This window comes from the organism of the source record quoted next, unplaced genomic scaffold (assembly GCF_019419815.1).
Source record: "Pyrus x bretschneideri cultivar Hongxiangsu unplaced genomic scaffold, Pyrus_bretschneideri_v1 Contig10, whole genome shotgun sequence".
In the NCBI taxonomy this organism is placed as follows: Eukaryota; Viridiplantae; Streptophyta; class Magnoliopsida; order Rosales; family Rosaceae; genus Pyrus; species Pyrus x bretschneideri.
Window position 1 is genome coordinate 2,132,029 of NW_025999391.1, and position 22,180 is coordinate 2,154,208.

Genomic DNA, 22,180 nt, shown 5'->3' on the forward strand with positions numbered 1-22,180 from the left:
TTGTTTTGGGCCTTTTGATTTAACCCAGTAAAGGCCCACTTAGTTTGCTAGCCGCTACCCAAAAACCGTAACCGCTTTTTTTTTTGTTCTGTTTCTGTCTGTGAACGGAACACGTGCCCAGAGTCCCAGTAACTCTTCCCATCACATCGCTTTTGAGCGGAGTCGGAGAATATCACCACCGTCGTCGCAGACTCGAAGACGATCAAAACCCTAAAGCGTGTGCCCGAACAAGATGCCGAAAAAGATGGGTTTGAATAGCAAGGCGGAGGCCGCCAAGGCTCGGAAGAGCTCCACCGAAGCAGAGCGCAAGGAGCGCGAGGTTCGCGAGAAGGAGGAGCAGTACTGGCGCGAGGCCGAGGGCAGCAAGTCCCGCGCGGCAAAGAAGCGCGAGGAAGAAGCCGAGAAACGAGCGGAGGCCGCCGCGCGGAAAGCCGAGGCGCGCCGATTGGCGGAGCTGGAGGAGAAGGAACTCGAGAAGGCGGGGAAGAAGCCCGATAAGAAGGTCGGGCGAGTCACGATCCCGGTTCCAAAGGTGACCGAGGCCGAGCTGGCACGGCGGAAAGAGGAGGAGCAGGCGGCGTTGGAGAAGAAATCGGATGAGGTGAAGAAGAAGCAGAGCCGTACGGCAGAGGAGGAGGAGTATGAGAGGATTGTGGTTGTGGAGAATAGGAATCGGGATGATTCGATTATTGAGGCTAGGACGGTGGAGGAGGCGGTTGCGAAGATGTCGGTGGCGGAGAGCTTGCCGGTGGATCGCCACCCGGAAAGGAGGCTCAAGGCTTCGTTTAAGGTACCTTTTCTGTGTTATTGGGAGAATTTAGGGTTTGTTTGGTTAGGGGGATTGGATTGCATTGGTTTCGATTAGCTTTGAAATCTAAAATCTGATGCATTTACATAGAATTGTTGTCATTTAGGAATTAGGACTAGTACTTGTACTAGCTTGAAGCTCTAGCTATTATTAGAGTAACAAATCGACTCGGCATTGAAAATATACAATACGAATGGACGCAAATGAGCGCCTTCTAGAAGACAGCTTAGTGTGTTATATGCCGCAATGATTTAACTTCGCTCAAATGGTCGTGATCAGCTACTCGAAAGTTTGGGTGTGCATTAGTGTGCTTGATTGCTTGTGTTGGCACTGAAATCTTTGCAATGTGTTAGTGGAGGACCTCTTTTAGACAGACGGGTTGCCTCTTGAGTTCTGATCGTTTTTCATTTTCTCATGGATTACAAACGTAGACTAAAGCTATGAACTTGAACTTTTACATCATTTCTTTACACTCGTGATCTCAGTAATTTCTAGCTAGCATCCTATAAGACGAATTCATGTTGCACAATTTATGATGTAGCAGTGCTCTGTTGGTTTTTTGTAGCGGTCTTATGAGAGAAATTCATGTGTTCTTTTTGTAGACTGTTGTAGCTGTTGCGTCTCTCAAAACAATAGCTGAAGTTTTGTAGGTTTTATTTTATTTGTTCATGCACGGATGTATCTCATATTTGATGCCTCTTGTGGAATGGCTGCTTAAATTTTTATGATTCTTGTAATTATCGTTGCTGCCCCACTTCGATAGTACAGTATTGTTGACTGCTGGTGAAATATAAAGTTAATTGTTGTCGTTTCCTGAATAATAGTAATTGTAGGGGCTATTGGTAGAAGCTAAGTCATATTCTTAGGAGCGCTAATTTCTTTGGTTAACAGCCACGGAACTTTTCCATCCATGTCTTTTTAAACTTTCATTGATAATTCAACCGTTGTTAATAATCAATTTTAACTTTTGGTGATTGCTTCTTTGATCTAATTAAATATTGACATTAGTCATTTCTTCTGTGTTTATAATGTGACGAGTTCGGGTAATAATTGTAGGCTTTTGAAGAAGCTGAGCTCCCCAGGCTGAAGGAAGAGAAACCAGGTCTTACTCACAATCAATACAAGGATATGATATGGAAGCTATGGAAGAAATCTCCGGATAATCCTCTAAATCAGGTTTAGTTTTGTCTCGGATATCACACAGTCAGAGTCATTGTTTGTGTGATAATTACTTGCATTAGTCAACGTAAGTAAGTTACACACTTTATACAAAGAACCTTCAATCCAATCATAACATGGCAATGCCAACCTAATAATAATGTCTAACCCCCCCCTGCCCCGTCACTAGATGCTAGGACTTACTTATGCCGTTTTCTCTGGTAAAGTAAAATTTATTGTTCCTTTACAGTGATTTGCGACTTAAGTCTTTGAATTGCTATCCTCATTCATATATTGGTTGCCCCAGTGTATAGTGTTTTGTTAAATACGTTGACGCATGGTGATGGCATTTGATATGAGTATTTAATGGGGATTTGTGTTTAGCATATATCTGTGCTGTCAATCATCCAAGCTGGTAGATTTGTGCGACATGTTCGGATGTGTAGAGCGTTACTAATTAGTTAGTTAATCATTGGTTAGGAAATCTTTTATTTTTTGGTTAAGTGTTCGGACTTACGATATCTTTTTGTAACAATGGAGCCAGCCTAATTTCGTTGTTCAAATTTGCAGCTTGCTGAATGATCGCCTCGCATCCTCGCCATGCACGGGGCATCTGAGCTTTTTCTCCTGGGCTGGTTTTCTTGATTTCATCATCCTGTCCGCCAACGTACATGTGTAATTTGAAACGCATATATGGTTTCTGCTCTACTGTATGTGCTACATCCGCTTCTTGAAACATAATCTGAATACTATGCAATCTTCGCTCGATTAGCCTAATTAACTCCCTACATATTCACAGAACTTTTGTTCAGATAGAGTCTGCTGTAAAACTGGTAATTGTTATTTAACATTTTCATCTTCTTATGTTCCGTTAAAAATCCAAAAGTAACAACCCGATTTTCGGGACATCACACCGTGGTTAGAATTATTGTGGATGATGATCATATTTTTAGGTGGTAGTGTCTTGTATTGTATACATGCTAGCGAAGCAGGCATATTATTGGACCCGTATCTGCTGGTTTATTGGGACAAAGCCTTTAAAGAAGCTCACCATCTTATCCTTTGATTTTTGTCACCATATCTTTCTGATTAATTCCTGTTTTGCAATTTATTTCTTGCTGCACCAACTCTTAAAACCGTTCAACTTTGCACACACAATCATACAGGAAAAAAGACGAGAAGAAAAAAGAAAACGAAAAAGAACGCCGGAAAAGGCGCAACCTTATAATACGGTTTGGTTCGGTTCGGTTTAGGATTTCCAATCCTACTCGAGTTGGTTGGATTTAGGCCGTAGACTTAGGTGGAATAAAATTGGAGAAAATTTCTTGCGGTTGAAGAGATGAAATTTTGAAAGAGTTGACGCCAAACTCTTAAGTGGCTTAAAAATTACGGTATAAAACCCGAATCAAACGTAACAACCGTTATAAACAACGCTTTCCGCCTTGATTCATAATATTTGTACGTTGAAAGAGATTTCTGCACGGTTCGTTTTCTCCTCTGCAGATTCCAACTTTTTCAAGACTTTTGAAGTATTGTGAAAGAGGATGCGGTCCATTCACCGCACTATAATAAAGCTTTGCACTTATTCTGTGATTTTTAGTTGCCCACTTTTGGAGCTCTCATTTATGATTTTAAGCAAATACCTAATTACCGTGGCTATTCAATTTTAAAATTGCAGACAAAATCAAACAAATTCCAACCAATATTTAATTTGATGCCGTTACCGCCTAATAAATATTTGTGTTAAAAAAGTATCCATCTATTTATTTAGTAGATGATTGACACGCAGTAAATTAGTGACATGAGAGAATCTCTCGTCTGTTTAAGAATATAACACGTGCTAATAATGCATTTTATCATCTCGTTTTTTATCCTCTGAGAGAGTACAACACTTGAACAGTTGCTAACTCCCTTTGGAAATGGTTGTATTCTGCCATTAATATCTAACCACTATTGGTAACCACTTAAACCCATCACCTACTTCAACATTATCTCAGAAAACTCAAGCCTCAAGGTGGAAGGTGCCATAACCAGAATTGAAAGCAAGCTACTCTTCGGTTGTGCAATGAAGTGGTGCTGATTTTTTGGCCCCAAATGTTGTCGTTCAGGTCCAAGAAATCGAAGAAGAGGACGATAATTGTCGGTCTGAAATCGGATAATTCAAGCAGAGAAATGCTTCTGAGATTGCTCATTGCTGTTGTAAAACACAGGGACAGTGTGATTGCTGTTCATGTTCAAGAGAACGATGATTCTTTTGATCCCAACACTTTCCACATCCATGAAGATTTCTGCAAATCCAAGCAGGTGAACTCCTTTTACTTGGGAGCTTATGGCATTGGCTTTTGGCTTTTGGCTTATGGCTTTTTCTTTGCAGGTGGATTTCCAACTAAAAGTGTGCATTGCAGATTCTTACATTTCTGAATTAACCTACCAAGTCAGGATCGGCTTTGCATCAATCCTTGTACTTGGTTGCAGCCTCTCAGGGTAATGAAACTAATAACTCCGATCTCTCTCTCTAGCGATATTGTAAACTAATCTAAATTACGAGGAGGGGGACTTGAATGAGGGTGTGGAGGGGAACTTGTCGTATCCCTGCGCCCACCCCCTCTCTACCCTGATGCAATATTCTAATCTAATCTAAATTATGAGAGATTAAAACGGTATTCTAAATTAATCTAAATTAATCTGAATTACAAGGAGGGGTTTGGAACTAAGTTGCGGGGGTAAACTGCTCTAGCCAACTTAGTTACGCATGAGAGTTCTCTCTCTCTCTCTCTCTCTCTCTCTCTCTCTCTCTCTCATGGATGTTAAATTGCAATGCAGGCCAAGTTTTTCAGCTATCCATACTTGCTTGAAAGGGTTACCTCCAACATGCACACTACTGGTGATGAATACCGTGGGAAGAGTCCTAATGGAGGGGCAGGGGACTTGCCAACAAGGCTCTGTAAGGGCAGCAGCCCTACAATCTTCTCACTCATTTTCCTCAACCTACACTTGCCATGACCAATCAAATACCACCCGCCAGTTGCAAAAGTCCTTAACAACTCCGCCTTCCTCTACAGTGTCGTTGATGCGGCCAACGACTACTAGAAGAGCACTCTCTGCCTTAAATAAAATGGTGGAGGTCGCTGATTTGGCGTCCGAAAAACTGTTTCAAAGATTGGAAGTACTAGAAGCAGAAGGTTCAAGCAGGCATTTCACGCCGAAAGAGCTTCATGATGCAACTAACAATTTCAGCCCAGCCACAGTGATTGGAGAGGGTGGACATAGCAAGGTGTACTGCGCCAAACTTGGAAATGGTGAAGCTGCAGCTGTGAAAGTCCTCCAAACCACACGGTGCTCAACAGCGGATTTTTTTCGAGAAGTAGATTTGTTATCTGGTATGAAGCATGACAACATCGTGCAGATAATCGGGTTCTGTCGTAGTGGGGAGATGCAAGCAATTGTGTATAAACTTTTGATGGGAAGCTTGAGGCAGAATTTAAGAGAGCTAAAGTGGAGTGAGAGGATGAAAGTTGCAATCGGCATGGCAAAGGCGTTGGACTACCTTCATGATTCTCACAGTCCTCCCATCATCCATAGGGATGTGAAGTCATCTAACATTCTCCTCTCCCACAATTGCGAACCGATAGTAAGTTCGATAACAATTTCTTATACTTGCAGAAAGCTAAAACTCAATTAGGTTCAATTCCTAGAACTTTCCGAGCAAGGGCTTTATCTCAATAGGTCTACATTTGTCTCTGATCACTTTGGCTTTTGATGCCAGTTATCAGATTTTGGAGCAGCAATGTTACTTCAAACTCATCAATCTCAAGCAAACACAAAGGCGCCGTTCCATGTTGTTGGGACGTTTGGATACTTAGCCCCGGAGTACATGATGTATGGAAAGGTTGATGAAAAGATAGATGTGTACTCATATGGAGTTGTGCTCCTAGAACTTATCACGGGGAAAGAAGCGATTCAAACTCACCAGGAGATTCGCGAAAGCTTAGTATTATGGGTAAGCGAAGAAATCAATAAGCTATAAAACTGATTCTGAAAAATTGTATTTTCCTTTGAATTTGTGTGCACTTGCAGGCAAGGTCCTTGCTGAGCTGTGGCATATGCGAACGTCTGATCGATCCTCACTTGATCGAACACTACAACAAGGAAGAGATGGAAATAATGATGATAGCGGCACGCCTCTGCCTTATGCACTCATCTTCTAGAAGGCCAACCATGAAAACGGTAATCCTTGTTTTCTTCTTTTTCATACAGAAAAAGAACACAAACCGAAATCTGCTACACAATAATTACACCGAGAAGGTAACTTCTGTATCAAGTTATCAACACGGCGAATGACAAACTGCAAAATGTTTACTATTCCGCAGGCCACTTTAATAAACTATTTTAAGACTCTGTTGCAAATGTATCTTGAAACGTTGTGTCAAACTGTTCGGGCTAACATGGCTCCAATTATTGTTTCTGTTTGCAGATACTGAAGTTACTTGAGAAGCCAGATAGCTGGTTAAGGATGCAGAGAGAAAGAGACGAGTTTCTAAACGTAACTGAAAGAGGCAAAACAGCTCTATCTTGACAACCGATCACGTTGATATAACCGTGCAGTCAGCAGCTCGAGGGGATTGCATCCTGCTATTAAAAATCCGTGTACACGAAATATATATCAAAATTTTATTTTATTTTATGCAGGATGACCAACAAGAAAATTGATTCCAAATGGATTTTCCTGCTGGTCACCTAGTATCAAAAACAATAATTGGCTATTATTTGAAACAATAACTTGGATGTGCATCCAGGGATTTTCACAAGCTTCTGCAAAATAAAGCTTCTTAGATTTATGTTATCACTTAAGCTTTTTGTAAATTGAGATCCGTTCACATAACTTATCAATCATTGCAATTGTTTTCGTCTAATACAAAACAAAATTTGAAAAATTGGTGAAAATAATTTGCTTCTGGGGATACAATTGATCACTTCAAAATGGTTACTCCATTAAGCCATGGCCAACTGAGCGAAATTTATCGGGGTTACGAATTGTGGTCCACCATTGAAAAGGGTAACAGCTGCTAACTTAGAAGCAGCCTGTGTTGGATGAAATAGATCCCAGAACAAGTAGTTGTCACGATTCAAACAAAGAGTGGCATTTGGCCTGCAGAAGGATTCACCGTTGAGCTTCCCAGCTCCGCAACACGCAGCTTCCACTTGTGTAAAATCTGAAAAAAATGAAAAGGAGATTTGTTGGTTATTAGATTGTTCCTTTTCCTTCACCATTCTAGCTGCTGAGAGCATATGAATATGTACCGAAATAAGAAGGGAAGTGATTTCCCTGCATAGCTTTGTTTATTTATAACCTTTGGATTTAATAAATCAACGGAGAATCAAGGGATATAAAGATACAAGGGTGTGCGGAAGTCTTTTTCCAATAACAACTGTCGAGTATTGACTTACTGAACGGAAGAGGGTTCCGAATGACATTTATTGTCATCTCAAATGCATTGCCAAGTGCATACTTGACGTCCTTGTATTCTGAGCTCAGCTTGGACATTAGGGCATCCAACCTTGAGTGGAAAGTTACAGCAAGATCATTTAAATCTTCCAAACACCCGCCAGAGGCGTTGTGAACCCTTTGAGATGGACAGCATCCGATTGGGGCAATGCTAATGATGCCAAACTTCCTCGCTCCAAGATCGATTAAGCCCTGCCATTTCAACACAGGGATCAGTTGAGCTACTAAAACTTGTGCATTTGATACAAGTGCTAAAGATAGAGAAAAGTATTACCTTCAAGTGGTTTTCATAAGCAAGTAATAAAGAAGATAAGAATTCTTCCTTTGGTATGGAACTGTTTGAGTGGTAATATCCGAAAAGGTCATTGCTACCAACGCTGATGAAGAACAAGGACCTCTCAGTTACTCTCCTCCCCCCTTTTATGGCGGTAAGATTGCTCTTGACAATGGAAAATTGTTGTATCTGCTCTGCTAATGGGACAACATTTTTCTGACTGACGGATGAGGCATCAAACTGAGTTTTCTTTGGCATTCCATACTTCATAAGAGCCAGCTGAAACAAGAAAATTGAGAGATCTGTTACAAAAAAGTATCTTCCTCTCATATCAGGCTTATGATGATAACAACTTTTTGCAAGATAATAAGGCGCGTACCACTGATTTTTTTCCAGTTATGTCAAATAGGCCTGACCCTCCAGAAGCAAAGTTAACACCACCAAATGTCTTGTTGGAAAGATACGTAGCGTTGAGAGAGAAAAATGGCGGCGGACTTCTCTTGAGACCGAATGTCATAGCTATGGATGATCACCACAATAACAGAAATAGGTTAAGTTAATCTTTGTGATCGATACACTGCTTAGGGTTTAGGGTTTAGGATCTGTTTCGTTATTGACATGTCATCCATATATAATGATAAAGAAACGGACTTCCTGTCCAGAGAAAAACTTTATATATACTTACACAGAAAATCAGCACTGTTGAGGCCATTGCTGAACCTTCCAGTGGGTTCTGAGGAAGGAAAGTCAATGCCATTGTGGGGAAAGTCAGCCCTAGCCATGCTGGTGGGCAGGAAATTGTTTGTTCCAACATCAGCAGTTGAGTCACCAAATATGAAGATTAGTGGCGCACCTGGGTCTGCTGGACTAACAAAACCTATGGCCACACATAGAACTAGAGAAACAACAGCCCATGATATGTTTTCCATGGGAGATTAAGATCTAATGTGAAAAGGTTAGGTCGGAATCTGTGAATTTCCTTGACGACCCAGGGAAGCGCAGGCCAGGTCGGTGCTAGACCAACAAAGGAGAACAAGTTTTATGTTGTTTTTTCAAGTAAGAGCTACGTAATGGGGAATTTATATTGCATGGAATGGTTTAGAATTGTAGTCCTGGAGCGTGCACTTACAAATACAAGAGGTTAATTGAGGGGGGATTTTGCATAGTGATTACCTATATATGGCCGGTTTGATCGTTGACGAAGTTCTTCCTTTGTCAAGTATAATGATGATGAACTTACAAACACAAGAGGTTAACTAAAGGCGGATTTGGCACTTTCCTCACTAGCTAACTTTGCTTACGTAGTAATAGCTACTGATTCATTGCGTTCAAACACAAATACTCGCAGTGGCATCTTTAATAGACGTGAGACTCATGTAGAACTGATTAAACTTGCTGCCGCCTTTCCAACTCTTTCGTACATTCGTTTCGAGTTTTATACAAAATTTGGTTGTTTATGGGAGTATACTTTGTCAACACATTCTCTAACACAAACAAGGAGCTTAGTGGCCTGTTCATTTGTCCTCATTGGGCTAATTAAATACACCAATTTGCAATTAAACTTCTTCTTCTTCTTTTTCTTTCTAAAATAAGATAGTTGTACAATGTGTTTGTTCCCTTGGCTTCTCATACGCAAAGCACAAATCGATTATGAGCCAAAGTAACTGACTGCATTTTGTTGCTAAACTGTATAAATGTCACAATAATAATGTGACAATAGAAAATTTTATGCTCAATAATTCCACTTTTGAATTTGATACGTATGAATCTACTTGCACACAAAAAAAAAAAAAAGAAAAAAAAAAATCGAAGTTTCCATTACCAGTGATTTACCTTAACTTTCAATCCAAGTTGTCTGATTTTGAAGCAGCAATGATGCTTCAGCAATCTCTGCAAACACAAAAGACACCATCCGATGTTGTTGGGACGTATAGATAATTAGCCTGGAGTACACGTGGTATGGCAACTGGTAAGGTTGATGGAAAGATGGATATCTACTCCTATGGAGTAGTGCTCCTATAACTTGTCACTGGGAAAGAGGCGATTCAATCTCACCAGGAGATCCGCAAAATATGGATGAAAACTGCACGCCTCTGCCTATGCATTCATCGTATAGCTAGAAGGCCAACTACGAAAACACTGACCCTTGTTTTCTACTCCTTCATGCAGGAAAAAAAGAAGAAGAAGAAAACACCTAATCTGGTATTCAATACTTTAATTATGAGAAGATAACTTGTGTACCAAGTTATAAACACGATGCGTGAGAAACTCAAAACATTTTTAGTTTGCAGGCAACTTTCAGATTTTAGGTTAAGAATTTGTTTCATTGATAGTTGTATACAAGTTTTCCAATGTTTCTTGAAGCTTTTTTGTGCCCAATTAATTGTTCTAATCACCTGGCATGACTCACTCAATGAAGCCACATATAAAATATTTTAATGTTTATTTTCACTTCTTGTATACAAGAAATTGTATTCTTAATTAGAAATTCATTGATCATGTCATATGATTCCTGCAAATAAAAACATGTTCATTACAGATTGGAGTTTGCAGAAGCAGAAAATTTAAAAATCTGCTTACGTAACTTGTCAATTCAATTCCAATTGTTTTCTTCTCATGGATACAGTTATCACTTCAAAATGGTTACTCTGTACCATTAAGCCATGGCCAACTGAGCAAAATTTATTGGGGTTACGAATTGTGGTCCACCATTGAAGAGGGTCACAGCTGCTAACTTAGAAGCAGCCTGTGTTGGATGATATAGATCCCAGAACAAGTAATTGTCGCGATTCAAACAAAGATTGGCATATGGACTGCAGAAGGATTCACCGTTGCGCTTCCCAGCTCCGCAACATGCAGCTTCCACTTGTGTAAAATCTGAAAAATAAAGAGGAATTTGATGGTAATTAGATTGTGCGTTTTCCTTCAACTCCTAGCTGCAGGGTCTCGTTTGCTAACAGTTTGGAAGTTGGTTGGTAATAACTATTTTTAGAAGGTACAAAATGAAAACAGAAAACGAAATAGTTATTAAACGGGCCTTAAGAAAATGTACAAAATGAGAAATTACTGAACTGACAGAGTATTGACTTACTAAATGGAAGAGGATTCTGAATGACATTTATTGTCATCTCAAATGCATTCCCAAGTGCATACTTGATGTCCTTACATTCTGAGCTCAGCTTGAACATTAAGGCATCCAACCTTCCATGGAAAGCTACTGCAAGATCGTTCAAATCCTCCAAACATCCGCTGGCAGTGTTGTGAATCCTTTGAGACGGGCAGCATCCAATCGGGGCAACGCTAATGATGCCAAACTTCCTCGCTCCAAGATCAATTAAATTCTGCAATTTCAATACAGGGCTCAGCTAAACTACGAAACTTGTGCATAAGGGGCTTAGGGTAGTGCTAAACATAGAGAAAAGTATCACCTTCAAGTGGTTTTCATAAGCAAGTAATAAACAAGTTAAGAATTCTTCCTTTGGAATGGAACTGTTTGAGTGGTAATATTCGAAAAGGTCATTGCTACCAATGCTGATGAAGAACAAAGACTTCTTAGTCACTTTCCTCCTCCCTTTTATGGCGGTAAGATTTCTCTTGACGGTAGCAAATTGTTGTATCTGCTCTGTTAATGACACAACATTTTTTTGATTGATGGATGGGGCAGCAAGCGGAGTTTTCTCTGGTCTTCCAAACTTCATTAGACTCAGCTGAAACAAGAAAATGAGAAAACTGTAAAAAAATGTTTCTTTTCCAACATCTCATGCTTATGAAGATAACAATTTTCTGAATAATGCACCGATGTTTTTCCAGTTATGTCAAGAAGGCCTGACCCTCCAGAAGCAAAGTTAACTCCACTAAACCTCTTCTTGCGAAGAGATTTAGCTTTGAGAGAAAGAAAAGGTGGCGGACTTCTCCTGAGACCGAGTATCTGAGCTATGATCACCACAAGAAAAGCAATGGGTTAAGTTAAGCTTTATAATCCATGCAGGGTTTAGAGTTCATTTTATTATTGACATATCATTCGATAAAGATAAAGACATAGACGTTCTGTCTAGAGAATAACTGTATATACTAACCGAGAAAATCAGCACTATTGAGGCCATTGCTGAACCTTCCAGTGGGTTTTGAGGAAGGAAAGTCAATGCCATTGTGTGGAAAGTTAGCCCTAGCCGTGCTGGTGGGCAAGAAGTTATTGGTTCCAACGTCCCGTTGAGTCACCTTGTACGAAGATTAGTGGCGTACCTGGGTCTGATGAACTAACAACAGCTACAGCCACACAGAGGACCAGAGAAACAACAACCCATGATTTGTTTGCCATGAGAGATTTAGATATAACTAAAAGAAATAATTAAGTTAATCAAACAGGGTGTACCCAAAAAATTTAATGTTAGTGAAAGCTTCACTTTCCCTTTCCAATCAATTAAGATCGAAAGGGGAATTTATATGCATGGAAATGCTTTAGAATATGCATGCAAATGCTTTGGAGTTGTCATACTGTGTTTACCTATGGCCGGTTTGAGCATTGGCCAAATATTTAATTGCTTCGTTAAGTATTTAATAATCATGAACTTAATGTTAAATATAATGATAAGAACTATGGTGCACTACACTTCTCTCACGTGTTCGATTTTGTTTAAGTAGTAATAGTTACTAACTCAACGCTTTGAGACACAATCATATGCAACATATCTTTAATAAAAGCGAGACCCATATTATAAAATAGATTAGGGTTTAGGGTTTTACAAGTTAATGTTTAATTACTGATCACTTTGTAAACGCATAGTACTAAACGAATTTGGTTGTTTTATTAGTGATTACTTTGTAAACACATGATACTTAAGTCCATAGTTGTCTGACACAATCAAGGAGGACAGTGGCCTGTTTATTTGTCCTCACCAATTTGCAATCAAATTTCTTTATTTTTCTTCTTTAATAATGATAAATAAACTACAATATGTTTGTTCCACTTGGCTTTTAATACATGAAGCACAGATTAATTACATGCCAAAGAATTAACTGAAAGCTTCATTTTTATTGCCAAAGTATAAATGTTACAATTTCTGTAGCAAAAGAATGTGATTAATTTATATAATTGTAATGGTTAATCAATTTTGTGTATAATCATCCTCAGCAGCTTGTTGATTAAGGTCTGGTTGTTCTGCCAGCAGCCCTACCACAAAGAAGGGCATTTCTGGGAATTGGGTACTCATCCCTAGTTGACTCCACAGGCGAGTAAACTCGTAGATAAAATTGTTGTCCAAGGTATTGCCTCGCCCAAAACTCACTCCTCACATTCCACATACCAACATTGTCCAAAGCAATGTATATTGCAGTCCATGACTTTGGATACACCTGTCACATAATCAAAACCAAAACTTTAATCACGTGTAACACAAATTATTGTATGTGCCGGTTATATATAATATATGCTTCAAAATACAAATGAAGATTATATTGTTATATGATAGGGTTATGTTCATGCTCTACTTCCTACCTTGATTATACCACATTTAAATATGTGAAGAGTATAGCCGGAATTTAATACGATTCACTCTTATTGTTCACCCTTCTCACTTTTTGTATATCGCTGAACCAATTTTTAGCATCATTAGGGCAACTAACCTGTGTGGTACTTCTTGAAACTGCATCTCTAAGGTTGTATTCGTTCCGACTAGCTGGTGTCCATTTACCTCCATCCATTCTGAAATTCAAGTAAAAAAAAATGTGAGAATTACAAATCAAATTTACCATCTTTAAACTCATTGAATTATGCAGATATATTATTATTATTATTATTATTATTATTACTGTTTACTTACCCAACAACCCAGAAGGAGTAACCATCCAAGTGAAAACTTTGCACAATGTTTTCCTTGTTTTCAAACACAATCTCAACAAAAGCCCTAAAATCAGCACCCATGACTGAAGTGTCAAGGTACATGTTTTGGTGAGTGGGATAATCTGAGATACTTCCAACCTTAAAAACTCCATCAATCTTGAAGTAATCCGCAAGCTTCAATGGTGTGTCAGCAGGGATGAAAGATACACTGTTCACTGCATATCTTTGCTTCCCACTTACTTGAGCTGCTGAGCTCTGTAGCATGATTGTTCTGCTCACATTCACAAGACCATAGTGGTAGGAGCCTTGTGGGTTTGGTCTTGGTCCACTTGCTGTCAAATTAGTCCTGAAAAATGTCCAAACTATAGATGTTAGATAGGGGCACAACAACTACAAATGAAGCATGGATCCGGACTCGGAATCCTTTTAAATGAAGCATTTCATTGATCCAATACTATAGATTGTCTACTTAATGCACATCTCTAGTAGAACGGAAGAGGGTAAATTGGATGTCTTCTCAAACCCAAGTGTATAAAGTGGATTAGATGCTACCTAATGGTGCGAGATTGATGAGAGCTTTTCAATTGATACTATCGTATAGATTATTATACCGCATAACTAATAGAGACGGGATTCACTTATATAAATGGATTCAACTTGGTAATGAGCTAGATATGGTAAAAGTCACATACCTAATGGAGCGGGCCTGGCTAAGAGACCAGCCAGTTTGGGTGGGGCCACCAGGAATTGGGCCGGAAACTTGACGGGCGGAGTTACTGTAGTGAAAAATTGCAGTGCTGGTGAGGACCTTGCTGGTGAAACGAGTTGACACAGCAATGTAGTAGTCCTGAGGGGCCTGATCTGCTGTGACGAGCACAGAGTAGGACTGACCCACGTGGATATCAAGTGACTCGTAAGTGGTCTGGAGAGTGTGGGTTCCTTCAACCTCAACCAGCTTCAATGTGTGTCCCTGGATTCTGAAGTTCAGAGAGTTCTGGAGCCCAACATTTGATATTCGAAGTCTGTAGGTTTTACCTGTAAGAAAATAGACAAAAAAAAAAGCTCAAATAATGGGAAAATGTAAAGCAGTAAAACATTAAAAAAAACAATGGACTGTAAGAGTTTAGAGGGTGTAACAAAAATTTACCTTGTTCAAATGTGAAAGTTGTACCACTTGGTCCACGTCCATTGATTAGAACACCGTCTGGGAAGGGAAGCCTGTGACCGCGATCTAGAATGGCCTTTAATACCTGCAATATTAGGGTAAAAAAATTCAATAAACTACATTTTCACCTAACCATATACGGAAATACCAACTTGCTTTTAGTTTAGTAGTATTTATATTCTCATTTATTGAAAGACGTTGTAAATTTGAATCGTCATTACCTTGTGATCAGTTTTGTACCAATCTCCAATCAGAATGGAGTAATCCCCAGCTGGTTCTGGGAATGGGACTGGGATTCTGGGCCTGCTGAGGATTTTAATGGCTCCAAAGCCACCGGCAGCTTTGTGGAAGGCAAGAGATGGGAAGTAGTAAAAGCTTCCAATTTGGTCCTTCACTTGTAGTGTGTAGGTGAAGTTCTTGCCTGGTGGGATTGGGCATGTGGTTCCATACACTCCATCTTGGTATGAGTTTCTCCTTTGTTGCACTCCATTCCTGTTTCAAATTCCCCATTTACCACTTAAGTTTCAAATAGAAATTGTTTTACTTCAAAAGTCTAGTAATTACTTAACTCGTTTTACGATCAATCATGAATCTGATCGTTAATGCATTGTAAACCCTATATGTATCTATAACTAAAATTCGTGTAAGCTAAGATCAATTTATATGCGTGCATGAACGACTGAACTTAACACTACTACGTCAACAATTGAAATTCCATCTACAATCAATTAAAGAACTTCCAACATAGGCTAGACAAGAAGGAATTGAGTACCGTCTAATCACAAAGTGGAGAGAATTTGGAAATAGTCAATAAAAGTTTCCTTATGAGTTTGGTTTTCTTGACCAAAATTAAATAAATGCGTGTGGCTAACGGCTATAGATGTCAAATTGCAAATGCTAGCAACAAACCCCGTGTAATATTGATCATAAAATATGCATGTCATGTTGTGACTTGTCATTGTCCACCCACATGCAAGATTACGTGACAATTAATCTTACATGACATATATAGTCGTATAAAACCCAAACCAATTAAAGAAAAATGTAGAAAAACCTATGGATAGATTTATGTATTTGAAAAGAAAAAAAAAATATCTACCACACATTGTTTGGACTTTTGAATAAAAAGCTGGCGATTTGACAAAATAAATTCTGGGCATTAAAATGATCGCGACTTATGTTCATGTGCATGTTTATTGTTTAGACTCTTATCTCACTATCTTGTGATTATATTCTAAAAATTAAAATTAAAACAAAAAACAAAAAATAGTAGTGTAATATTATATTTTGGGAAGAAAATTAGACTATATATCCTTTACTAATTAAAGAATAAATATTCTTGCGATTACATAATTTAATTAGTTTTTTTGCCTTGTATTACCAGTCAAGATTTAGCCATAACATTTTTGTGCATGTACGAAATGTGCAAATAATATATCAAATTTATCAATTGCTCGAACTAGAAGATTTAGTTTCCATGAAAGTGATTGAAAATAGAGTACTCTTGAAAACATCCTTTAATCCCATTTAAAAAAAAATACATTTTTCTACCTACCAATGAATTTAAAGAAAAAGGATGACAAAATATCCGACCAAAAAAAATGATGACAATGGTGGCCGGGAAAAAAATGAAAAATAGAAAAGAAAATGTAGGGTAAAGAGCTGGAAGAAAATAATCGGACCATGAAATAAGGAAAGGCTCCGGCAAGCTGTTGTGGACGTTGATAATGAGGTTGTCATTGGTTACAGAATAGATTTCCGGCCCCGGAAACTGACCATTAATAAGAATTCCCTGCAACAAAAATTTGAAGTTTATACAACAATTAGTCATATAAAAACATAAACATTTTATCAAGTTGAAAGACATGATCGAGGATCATGATCACAGCTGATCAGAGAATAAATGTTTTGAAAACCTGTTGACGAGCACCACCGAGGGGATATATGTCACCATATGTTACGTTCCAGTCGAAGTATCGGTAAGGGTCCTCGGCACTGACAAGACCCAGAACCAAAACAACAGCAGCTAGAAACTTGAGCAGCATTTGGAAGAAGGTGGTGGTGATCGAAAAGAGAAATCGAAGAAGAAACAACGGGGGGAGAAGATGAGTGCTCGAGAGCTCAGTGCAATTACAGAGAAGGTTACAGAAGAAAACACTTCAATATGGCAAGAGGTAACAGTCTACGACTTATTTAAAGAGCAAGCAAGCAAGCCAAGGTCCAAAACCTAAACGAGTGGCCATATAATTTGTCCTTTTCAGTCTGCTACAGTAGAAAGCAATACAATACACACTCATAGCGGTGGAGGGCCCACATGGCAAATAACGATGTGGACCAATGGGCAATACGTATGAAAATTTGCATATGTGGGTTGGTGAATTGACTGTATTGCCCATGTCTAGTTGGGACTTGGGTGGCGCCGCGCCTTAACCGCGTAAAAGTTTTTCCTCTTGTGCAATCTGCACGGCTGGAATGAGCGGGAAAGCCCGTGAATTCTGACGCGACACACGGCATTTTCATGTGCTGAAAAATTTCTGGTCTACCAAAGAGAAAAAGGGTGTGTGTGTTGTTGGTGGGCGCAAGGAAAAGGAAATAAGTGGTGGGGAAATTAATTTATGGGAACAAGTTAATTAGGAGATTTTTTGACTGGATTTTACGCGGAAACAAATAATTCCCTATGCTTACGGGACATTCTAATTAACTTTATTCTTATTCTTCCAAATGAGTGTTAATTTTTGGATTTTTCTTAAAAAGCATCTGAAATACAACCACCGTGAAGCTTCCAATGGATGGCTTTCTAATTTTTTTTTTCTTTTGGGTTTGGATGGTAGCTGTTTTGAAATTGGAAGACAGATATGAAATTGAATGTTGCAATCCAATTAATGATTCTTTTTCTTTTTCTTTCCTTGGTTGATATACTGCATTCACATTTTTACTTGGAAAAAGTAGGATTTTATTTATTTATTTTTTTTTTAAGTTAAGGTTCCTTAATTAAGGAGTAGTCCAAGGTTCCATATTGCATTCACATTTGATATACTGCATTCACATCTTTTATAATCACATATAAGTTTTTTTTTTTGTTTGTTTTTGAAGTGGTGTGCTGCGTTAAACTCAACACGTAGGGGTTAACATGTTCTAATATTGGAGTATTGGGGGAGTAGTCTGACATGTGGACAATACATATTGACTGACGTTAAAGTGTGTGAGGCGTTAGGCTCAACATGTGGTGTTAACATGCTTTAATGTTATTAAACAATGAAAAGTTCTACCATAAAATTAAACACCCCTCTTTGTTTATGTCAATCGAATTGATAAATCAAACAAAAGCAACTATCAAAACTAAACATACGTGTAGTTCAACTTCAAAATTTAATCACATGCAAATTCCTTAATCATCGATACAAGAATCACATTTCATAGTCTTAACATTTTTACTTTTTATATGAAGAAAATTGTAATTTATGTAAACCAACCTACATCAATCTATAACCTCAAAGAGAAAGATGATCACAGAAAGAGAGAGAGATTCTTGAGATTTCTTAGAGAGGAAGAAATGAATATTTCATTCACACTAACTGACTTCCTTCTTACAAACTTAGTTTTTTTATACAAGTGTAAATCTTAACAACTATAACAGCTTACAAGATAAGTTATCTTTGTAACTGCCTATGTAATCTATTGACAAGAGGCAATCTCTCATCCATTGATCCAATACTCCTAACATCCCCCTCAAGCTCAGTAGTTGAAAACTGAAGCCTGTGATTGAAACAATGCTTCTGGAACAATGATGCAAAAAGACCCTTGGTCAAAATATCAACAAACTGGTCATTAGAAGTAACAACTTAAACTTGCAGAAGTGCCTTAGCTACCCTCTCATGAGCAAAGTGAGCAACAATCTCTATATGCTTTGTTCTTTGATGCAAAATCAAATTACAAGTGAGAGCAATAGCTGACATATTATCACAGAAAAGTGTTGGTGTTTAAAAAACTGGATTTTGCTTAAATTTGAGAAGATGTTTAATCCAATTGAGCTTAACAATAGTAAAAGACCTAGAAACAGTTGGTTGTTTCTTAGAGGATCACGAAATCAGATTAGAGCCTAAAAACATCCCAATGTTGATCTTCGATCATTAGGGTCACCAGCCCAATCAACATCACTAAAGGCTCTGAGATCTAAATCCTCTTTAACATAATGAATACCACAACCCTGAGTCCTTTTGAGATACCTAAGAATGCGTTTCATTGCAATATCATGAGATTCCATGGGAGACTACATGAATTGACACACCTGATGAACTGCAAAAACGATATCAGGCCGGGTAAAGGTGAGATATTGCAGTGCCCCAACCTGACTTCGATATAGTGCTAGATTATTAAAAGGTACCCCATCATCCTTTAACAATCTATTATATGGTAAACAAGGTGTAGCACAAGGCTTAGTAGATAACATCTCAGACTTTGTAAGAAACTCAGTGACATATTTGTTATGAGATAGAAAAATACTATTTGTTTTGTGAACAATTTGAATTCCCGAGAAATAGTGTAACAAGCATAAATCTTTGATGTCAAATTCCTATGTGAGAGCAGTGAAGACCTTAGAAATTGCAACATCATTACTTCCAATGATGATTATATCATCAACATACAAAAGAAGAATCACACTTGACTTGCCAACAGTTTTAACAAACAGTGAAGTATTAGAATATGTTGTTTGAAATCCCAATGAAAGCAAGAATATTGTGAACCTATCATTCCATGCCCGATGGGCTTGTTTCAGACCATATAATGATTTGCGTAACCTGCACACATGATATGAATGCTTATTGTCAACAAAACCTGGAGGTTGTGCCATATAAACCTCTTCATGAAGAATGCCATGTAAGAAGACATTTTTTACATCTAGCTGCCTTAAAGACCGCCCATAATTTGCAGCCAAGGCTAGAACTAATCTCACTGTGGTTGGTTTAACAACTACGCTAAAAGTCTCACCATAGTCCACCCTTCTTCTTGATTGAACCCCTTGGCAACCAACCTTGCCTTATATCTCTCAATGGTGCCATCTACATTCTTCTAAATATTAAAAACCCATTTACACCCTACCAGATTCTTTTTATCAGGAAATGGAACCAATGACCAAGTGCCTTGAGAATAGAGTGCTGCCAATTATTCTTTCATAGTTGCAGTCCAAACAGAATACTTTAAAGCTAATTTGTAGGTTGCAGGTTCAACCTTAGTGAGATCAACACCACCATGTTCATGAATTGCAAATAACAATGCAATTTTCTTAGAAATACCACTTTTGGACCTGGTTTGCATTGGGTGCAAATTAAGTGGGGGAATGGATAACACCACTTGCAAACTCTTAGGATGGAAATCAGGAACCATAAGGACATGAGAGGATGAGGACCGTGTTGATGGAGTGATGGAGTGTTCTTTTGTTACACTCTGAGAATTTGATGTAGATATAAGCACATGAATTGAACTTGGCATAAGAGCAGGATTTGGCACAGGTGCATGACTAGGTATAGAGTGCACATTTTGGTGATGTTAGGGAATTACTAACACATTTTGATAATCGGGAACAACTACTATTGGTGAAGATACTGAGACTTTGGTAGGAGGGTTGGAATGAGACACTTAAAGAATTAAATCAAAATAAGGGAATTCTGACTCATCAAACAGGACATGCCTAGAAATATAAATCCTTTTATGTAAGACTTCATAACAAATATAACCTTTGAACTTAGATGCATAACCCAGAAAAACACATTTTGTAGTCCTAAGTGGCAATTTGCAACTGTTATATGGTCTAAGCAATGGGAAACAAGAAGAACCAAATACCTTGAGATGATTAATTTCAGGTATTGAATTATATAGAACTGCAAAGGGTGACTTATTGTTTAAAACAGAAGTTGGCATCCTGTTAATGAGATAGATTAAGGTTTGGCAAGCAAAAGACCAAGAAGTAGTAGGTGATGAGGGATATTGAAGAAATGTGATTGTGGTTTCAGTGATGTGTCTGTGCTTTCATCCAGCCAATCCATTTTGTTCTGGTGTATAAGGGCAAGACAAGTGATGACTGATACTTTTGTCTAACAATAATGTTTTGAATTGATTGCCTATATATTCGCCCCACCATCACTCTGTAAAACCTTAATTGAAACATTGAACTAATTCAAAATGAACTTGTAAAAGAATATGAAAGTGGAACAAACTTCATTTTTATTGATAATTGAAAAAAATCCAACAGTATCTAGTACACTCATCAATGAAGGTTACATAGTATTTAAACCCTTCAATTGATACACAAGGAGTAGGGCCCCAAATATCACTATGAACAATTTCAAATGGACTTACATACTTAGACACATCATTATTGAAAGGAAGTTTAGTAAACTTGCCTTCCAGAAATCTATGACATAAGATAGGTATAGTATCAGCAACAAAATGCATATTGGATTTCTTTAACATTTGATAAATAATTGGGTTTGAAGGGTGACCTAGCCTACTGTGCCAAATATTTGAAGTAACTTGCTTGCCAAGGTAGGCAACACCAACAACAATCTTCTTCTTGGAACCATATTGATAAGTAGGAATCAGTACAGATCATCACTACACAGTTCTTTAAATAGAATCCTTCTTGTGGTTTTGTCTTGAATCCAAAATCAAAACGCATAAAAAATTAATCAACAGTTATTGTTAAGGCAAATTCGATGAACTGAGAGTAAATTTTGTGTCAACTTTGGCACACCCAACACTGAATTTAATTTCAAAGATTGAACTGGGGTATTTAGAGTGGAAAAACCAATGTGAGAAATTGATAAACCTTCATTATTAGCCTGCTGAATTGTTTCATTGGACGGATATAGAACAACCAGAGATAGCTTGTTGAGCTCAGAGGTCATATGGTTTGTAGCCCTTGAATCTGTGATCCATACTTGTGAAGGATGATCAGATTGCAATTAAGGAGGTACAGATGGTGATTGGTAATTAGCATGCATAACAATCACAAAAAAATTATTCTTCTGAAAATAATGTGAGGCAAAATGATTAGGATTGCCACAAATGTAACACCCTTGAAAATTTCCTTGAGAATTACCCTGAGAATGAACATTTCGAAATCTGCATTTATCAGCAAAATGATTGTTCTTGCCACAAATTTGACAACCTTGAACAGTCCTGAATCGATAAGCATCAGCCACGTGATTATTTTTGCCACATATTTGACAAATGGAAACCCGAGGAATGAAATTTTGCTGTTTTGGAGGTCCACCAAGAATACCAGCAAAAGAAAACTTGGAATTGCCATTATTAGTTGGCCTCCCAGAGAATTTATAGTTGCCATTATTAGAATTTTGTGAAAACCTGTCTCTGCCGTTGTTTTTATTGTGAAAAGATTTATAACCACCATTGTGAGGATTAGCTTGATT

General features: G+C 38.2%; 4 protein-coding genes and 1 pseudogene across 4 annotated transcripts; 2 read left to right on the plus strand and 3 right to left on the minus strand.

Moving 5' to 3' along the window:
• Positions 1–85: 85 nt before the first annotated feature.
• On the plus strand, positions 86–2,872 carry LOC125468830 (coiled-coil domain-containing protein 124-like). The gene is made up of 3 exons (XM_048565291.1): positions 86–790; positions 1,865–1,984; positions 2,537–2,872. The coding sequence occupies exons 1-3, from the start codon at positions 233–235 to the stop codon at positions 2,546–2,548; spliced, it is 690 nt and encodes a 229-aa protein (XP_048421248.1). The 5' UTR covers positions 86–232; the 3' UTR covers positions 2,549–2,872.
• A 1,004-nt stretch (positions 2,873–3,876) lies between these two features.
• On the plus strand, positions 3,877–6,812 carry LOC125468795 (PTI1-like tyrosine-protein kinase 1). Its single transcript, XM_048565255.1, has 6 exons — positions 3,877–4,270; positions 4,341–4,450; positions 4,790–5,597; positions 5,733–5,966; positions 6,044–6,193; positions 6,441–6,812. The coding sequence occupies exons 1-6, from the start codon at positions 4,061–4,063 to the stop codon at positions 6,540–6,542; spliced, it is 1,614 nt and encodes a 537-aa protein (XP_048421212.1). The 5' UTR covers positions 3,877–4,060; the 3' UTR covers positions 6,543–6,812.
• Positions 6,813–6,918: 106 nt separating this feature from the next.
• Positions 6,919–8,675, minus strand: LOC125468825 (GDSL esterase/lipase At5g55050-like). Its single transcript, XM_048565285.1, has 5 exons — positions 8,432–8,675; positions 8,126–8,265; positions 7,747–8,025; positions 7,415–7,664; positions 6,919–7,179 (listed from the first exon to the last, which is right to left on the minus strand). The coding sequence occupies exons 1-5, from the start codon at positions 8,673–8,675 to the stop codon at positions 6,959–6,961; spliced, it is 1,134 nt and encodes a 377-aa protein (XP_048421242.1). The 3' UTR covers positions 6,919–6,958.
• Positions 8,676–10,263: 1,588 nt separating this feature from the next.
• LOC125480715 lies at positions 10,264–12,064 on the minus strand (annotated as a pseudogene).
• Positions 12,065–12,758: 694 nt separating this feature from the next.
• LOC125468832 (L-ascorbate oxidase homolog) lies at positions 12,759–16,913 on the minus strand. Its single transcript, XM_048565299.1, has 8 exons — positions 16,667–16,913; positions 16,433–16,542; positions 14,972–15,242; positions 14,733–14,835; positions 14,278–14,620; positions 13,566–13,931; positions 13,369–13,447; positions 12,759–13,098 (listed from the first exon to the last, which is right to left on the minus strand). Exons 1-8 carry the CDS (start codon positions 16,793–16,795, stop codon positions 12,889–12,891), a joined length of 1,611 nt encoding a protein of 536 aa, XP_048421256.1. The 5' UTR covers positions 16,796–16,913; the 3' UTR covers positions 12,759–12,888.
• Between the last annotated feature and the right edge of the window lie 5,267 nt (positions 16,914–22,180).